We start from the raw sequence: 6841 nt of genomic DNA, 5'->3' as shown, positions 1-6841 counted from the left end.
AACTTTTATAAAGAATATCTCTTTGGATTTGAGACTTTAGTCTTTGCAACTTTACAGATCTTCTTTATGCACCAAGAGCTTGTAACACTCCAAAGAGAAAGAAAAAATTTAAATCGCATCATATGACCCCTTTAAATTACAATAAAGTTAAACTATAAATATATTGAAAAATATTATTAAAGTATTGTTATTAATGAAAAAAATATATTTACATAAAATACCTTATTACCTTAATTATATAGAAATAATCTTTTTTTATATGTAAAACTACCCAATGATATAATACAGTGTGATAAATGTGGTCTGATACACAAATGAATGACTACTATAGGCCACTTTTGAATCAATATGTCAAAATGACTTTTTTTTTTTTTATTTCTTTAAAGAAATGTATACTTTTATTCAGCAAGGATGCATTAAATTGATCAAAAGCGACAGTAAAGCCATGTATACTATTACAAAAGATTTATATTTCAAATAAATAATATTCTTTTGAAAACAAATTTTTATCATGGTTTCCACAAAAATATAAATGTTGAAAACAGCTGTGTTGCATAACAATAATAATATTTTACTGTATTTTGAACAAATAAAAACATATATCTACATATCCAAATACATACTACTTATTCATTATTTAGAGCTCCTTGAAAAGTACAAAAAGAACCATTAATAGAATAAAAAAAGAGATTGGAGTCATTAAGTGGAATCATAATCATAACTAGAACCGTTAAATTCCCAACCCTACCTATCCTCAATCCCTTGATCCCATAAAAATCAGGAGAGTGTAACATCTCCTGTGTCAGGATCCTTGAAGTTATAATTCATCCAGTCAGCATGTGTACAGTGCTGCGTACCATGAACCTTCTCAGCATCTGTTCACTTAAAGCTTCACAGTGGACAAGAAAATGACACAGAGCCACAAGACACTTGCAGAATGTTCAACATCCACTTCCACACTGTCCATGACCTTTGGCAGACTTTAGTTTCCCGAACAATGAAAGAAAAATATGTTTATTTTCTGGTATCTAGAAGGTGAGTGCCCAAGGACGGTTTAGTTATTCAGCAGTTGGTTTAATTTATGTTTTATTGATGCAAATCAATATGTAGTAAAAGGCAAAGCAGCATGCAGGGTGTGAGATAAGAGAGAACACCTGGAAAACATGCAGAGCATTATGCTGTAAACTACGCAAGTGTGAAAGGTGATTCTACAAAACTGCAGTGGAAAGAATGATCGTGGTGGCATGACTTCTACAAATATAAAAGGAGTCTAAACTGCACTGGATTATAATGTATATATATATATATATATATATATATATATAAATCGGCTAAAAACACATCTTTTCCATCTTTATTTGACCCTCTAACTCTAGCACTCTCTATTCTAATTCTATTCTTTATAAAAAAATATATTTAAAAAAATCTAAATATTTAAACAAATTAAAATGTATGTAAATAGTATAACCTTTTAAAATTAGTCTCTAATCTTTTTGTATTCTATCTATTTGTTTTCTTTGTATTTATTATACAATTAACAAAAGCAAAAAAGGCCTCTAACACTAGCTCGTTCTATTCTTTTTCTATTCTATATGTTACTTTTTATTTATTATATGATTTTTTTTAATCCTGCTACGTGTACTGCATTAAGCTAACTGAGACTTGTTATAGCACTTGCTTATCATTGTTCTTTTATTGTTTCTGACTGCTTCCATTGTCCTCATTTGTAAGTCACTTTGGATAAAAGCATCTGCTGAATGTTTAAATGTAAATGTAAAAAAGTGCATTTATGAATCATGGATTACAAAAACAGATAAAAAAATGTTTTCTAACACACAAAATGTGTGGCAAAAATACTATTTATTACATGTTGACAATTAATCTAAACTAAAAAGAAAATGTTTGAACTGCTTAAAAAAGTAAAGTATATAGAAAACAAAATTTAAGGGGGTCTGAATACTTTCCGTACCCACTATATATATGTGTCTGTTTGAGAGACCTTGGAAATAAAACCCCACTATGAGGGAAGGACTCACTGTGTCCCATCAGTAAAAAAAAAAAACAATTGGTAGGTCTGGCCAAGGAGCTCCCAGATACCGCTAATCTCATAACGAGAAGGTAAAAAAGCTGAAACATGAGCACATGACTCACCCAACCCATTGTCTGCGAGGTACCGATCCCTAGCGTACAGCACAGAATCCAGCATCGACTCAAACAACAGGAAGTAGCCCTAGAAAATGACAAAATAGGGGGGAAACTGTTTAATGTGTAAAGATACATATACAGAATGCCAGAGATCGCATTCAGGTACATGTAATATTGCGGCATTGAAACACGTTCTAGAGCATTTTAAAACTTAATGTTACAGATTGAATCATACCTAAAGTCATCAAATCATGCAGTTTGTTGAGATTTGGATGGATAATCAAATTAGCAAAGACATTTTAAAAATGTGTGTGTGTGTGTGTGTGTGTGTGTGTGTGTGTGTATATACATATATATATATATATATATATATATATATATATATATATATATAAAATTCAAAGAAATTCAAAAACAATTCAGAGAAATTCATGTAACCCCAAAAACTTATTTATTTTTTTTGTCGAGCAATCATTCAAAGTTTGTCTTGATTAACCTTACTTTCAAGCTAAAAAATGTGATATATTAGGGTAACATGATTTTTTTTTTATTACAGTTCATTTTAAATTACAAAATTCTAATTCAAAATAAATTGCTTGAATTCAAATTGCAATCCTGAATCCTGTTTTGCTACTTCAATTCAAATTCATTTTAAATGCAGGGAGGAAAAGTACATTCTCTATTTAATTTTGAATGGTGTTCAGTGGGATAAAATTGCTGCTTTACTTGCAAACTTTTTATTATTGCTCAAAATTAAATATGCAAATTGGATAAAAACTAGCTTTTTTTATTTGGGACAGCAAGCAACCACCTAGCAACACCATGGCAACAACCTAGAACACATGAGAAACAGAACAGCTACTCAGAATTCCTTAGCAATCACCTTGCAGTCAGGACTTCCGCATGAGCAAACACCACTCACATTTTCTTCAAGTTTCAAGACTAATGTTTGGTATTTATCATTCCCCTCTGGCTTTCACACATTCCCAAACATGCATCCACAAACACAACAAACCCGTTATCAAACACAAGACCTCTGAATTTATGAGACCTTAACACAGCACCCTCTTTAAACATATGCATAGCCACCCAGCATCCCGTTTTACTGCACTGACCCCTTACTGCTCAACAGCAGCTCGACCACATCTCGCTGGCCTCATTTTGGACAGAGGCACAGACAGTCGTGAGTGAAACAAGGCTGCTTCATGCTTGCTCAGAGTAATCTAAAACAGAGGCATAATCAATTACAGAAGACAGATGTGATGGATGTACCTAGAATGAGTGGTAACATTCTTCATCAGCATGGTCTTCTGCTATCTAGTTGGTGCAAAAGTTACGTTGAAGTCTAAAACTGAATAAGAACAACAAGATGTTCTTTATCACCAAAGTATACATGTGCCTGTTTTGCATAATGTGTCTATTAGTGTGGAAACAACAGCACATATGTGCATAAAACACTTTCCTTTAGATATTTAGTTCTGGCATATTGAAAAAAAATATTTAAAAAAATAAGGTAGGTTACAGCCATATAATAGCATTTAGATATTTAACGAAGGTCCCGATTCATTTCTGCACTAATTGTAAAGGCATTTGCTGATTTACAAACGTTTTCCTCTCATGAATTTGTAAAAGGTCACATAGGCACTTCTGTGCTCATAGGCTGAGGTCAACTGGCCCAGCACCCTCAAAAGCCATGCTTTGACTCGTACTAGACCTCTCTGGGTAGGTTTTAAACAGACTTAGCATTAGAGTGATGGCTAAGCTTCTCCATAGTGTAATTTAGAACCCAATTTCACAGGCGGCTGCCTCCACTGCGCAGAGAGAGAGAGAGAGAGAGAGAGAGAGAGAGCGAGAGAGAGAGAGCGAGAGAGAGAGAGAGGGAGGATGTTGTGTACATATATACACACTACCATTCAAAATATTGGGGTCAGAAAGAAACAAGAAATTAATACTTTTATTCAGCAAGTTGAAGAAACAAAATGACAGTAAGGCCTTTTGAACTATCCATTAATAAAATGCTTCTTAAAAAAAAGTATAAAAATCTGCATCACAGGAATAAATCATTTATTTTTAAATATTAAACTAGAAAATCAAATAATATTTAATAATCAAATAATAATAATATTCTGTTTTGATCAAATAAATGCAGCCTTGGTGAGCTTTAGAGACTTAAGGGACTAAAAATACTTTTTAAACTATCTGTCTGTCTATCTATCCATCTGTCTGTCTATCTATCTATCTAACACTTGCCTACTGTGAAGGAACGAGGACCCATAGGAGTTTTCACACGGAACAATCTTTAATCACATATTAAACTAGAAAATCAAATAATATTTAATAATCAAATAATAATAATATTCTGTTTTGATCAAATAAATGCAGCCTTGGTGAGCTTTAGAGACTTAAGGGACTAAAAATACTTTTTAAACTATCTGTCTGTCTATCTATCCATCTATCTGTCTGTCTATCTATCTAACACTTGCCTACTGTGAAGGAACGAGGACCCATAGGAGTTTTCACACGGAACAATCTTTAATCACAGGAAGGAAGGAAGGAAGGAAGGAGCACACGTAGCACAGGGGGTTGACGTTCAATACCGGACGAGGGCGAACTGAACAGGCTAGAACTAAAGTAGGGAAGTTAACGAGGGACAGACAGGTGAGGATAATCAACTAATAATGACACCGAGAACAGGAACATAACCAAATAATGGCACAAGAGGGAGAAACCAAAACACACAGTCCAATGGGGGTGTCTGTCTGTCTGTCTATCTATCAAGCTACTAGAATAAGTAGCTACATGTAACTACATTAAAGCTGCTTAAAGGGAAAATATTTTTAAATAGCTGTAATTCTTTTAATACATATAATCTATAATAAGAGCCAAATGTTCTTGGCACAAAAAAAATAGTTTTTTTTTATTTTTTTTTTTATAATTATCTCAATTACAGTGACCGTCTAAAACTTTCACACATAAATACAAATAAAAAATAGAATAAATAAAAAATGTTATACCATCAGTAAATGCTGCTGAGAACGCAATGTGACATTAAAAACACCACTGTAGCATTTTAACGTGCTACACCACTACTCATTAAATAAAACTTGACAAGCTACATTGTTTTGAAAGTAGTTGAGATGCTATTCAAATATTGAAAAAAGTAGTGAAAAGAGTTTCTGCCTTTAGGTAGCACCCCAACACTGGCCTGTAATGTGGTAATCCTAAAATTAAGTTATTTTTCTTATCTCCCATCAAGCATTTGATCATTTATTAGTAGCGAAAGAATTCATCTGTGCAATTGCTAGCCTCTTTCATGGTGTGTGGATCCATTGTTTCCCCTTATTGTTTCCTGAAATATAGTCTAAACACTGCTTTCTGAAACACATTTTTTAAAGAAATACTTCTGTAAGCTGACATCCCACAACTTCTAGTTCAACAAGCAAAATGTGAGTATTCACAGGCACATTATATGTGCATAACTAGGTCAAATCCCACAGAGAGAAGATCCAATAACACACACTGGTGGTAAAGAGAGTCATTGCAACATTAATGGCTGAATGTGGCCAAAATGCAGATCGATTCATTAAGCCATGTGGAGCTGGGGCAGAATTACATGAATGCAACTAATGAAATGCTAATGAAAATTGGACAGCAGCATTCATGCACATTAAACAAATTACCCCATAAACACACACACACACACACATATATGAATGCTACTTTTTTCCCATTTAGATTTGGAGCGGAGAATTCATTATATGTAATATAATTACATTTCACGTAACAATAGATTAAATGTGAAGATGACTACAAAAGAAAAAAGTGCTTCTCTAACAACAACAAAAACTAAATACTGAAACACGTCAATTAAGTCAAGGGTCTGTTTTAGATTATGTGAAATTTGTTTCTTGTGAACATCATAGAATAGTGTTAGTCTGGCCCAGAGTGGCCATCTCTGCTCTATAAACACCTGGCATCAGCAGTTTTCAACCTCTGCCAACGTCATGAGCTTTCAGTGAACAATCCTCTCAATTACAGTACAACAATATCAATCCAACTCCCAGGGGCTGTGTAATCTAGTTCTCACTCACTCAATCCCAAAAATCCAAAGCCAGAAACACTAAACACATAAATGGTTCAAACTACACGGTATAATGAATTTAATGACTGAATACTCAACCTAATTACTTCACCATGCAATAAACAGTAAATAAATACTAAAAACGTAATAATCCCCCCTGCTATGTTTAACCTTTTCACCACTGGGACAGACTCGGAGAGACATTAATGGAAATAACGTGACCATATCACTTATAAATATATATTTGATTAAAAATACATAAATAAATAAATCAACCTTATCATCAAATGTTAGGAACAACGTTGTTGTGCTGCCTTAATATTTTAGTGGAAACTTTCATACTTTATTAGGATTCTTTCATCAATAGAAAGTTCAAAAGAACAGCATTTTATTAGAAATAATTACTTTTTTAGATTTAACCTGATAAGAACATTTTCTCATTAATAGCACTTAAAGATCATGTCTGAGTAAGGACAACATAGCTGCACGCATTCGGCGGAAAATAATCAGTTTAACATCACTGCTTGATAATATTGCTAGTTTATCATTTATCATGTATAACATGATAAAAATAATCAGCCTGAATTCCAATATTGGTCCCTAATTAGCCAAATG

The 6841-nt window shown here is 33.1% G+C and overlaps 1 protein-coding gene across 1 annotated transcript in view; it reads right to left on the bottom strand.

Moving 5' to 3' along the window:
- Positions 1-6841, bottom strand: part of prmt3 (protein arginine methyltransferase 3) — a 53603-nt gene that overhangs the window by 27083 nt on the left and 19679 nt on the right. The window contains exon 9 of the mRNA XM_016295834.1: positions 2152-2230. Within this exon, the coding sequence (XP_016151320.1) occupies positions 2152-2230 (79 nt within the window). The remainder of the gene's footprint in view (positions 1-2151; positions 2231-6841) is intronic.

Source organism: Sinocyclocheilus grahami, unplaced genomic scaffold (genome assembly GCF_001515645.1).
Source record: "Sinocyclocheilus grahami isolate Dianchi unplaced genomic scaffold, SAMN03320097.WGS_v1.1 scaffold341.1, whole genome shotgun sequence".
Taxonomy (NCBI): Eukaryota; Metazoa; Chordata; class Actinopteri; order Cypriniformes; family Cyprinidae; genus Sinocyclocheilus; species Sinocyclocheilus grahami.
Note: the sequence above shows the minus strand (reverse complement) of the source record. Positions and strands in the feature narration are given on the sequence as shown.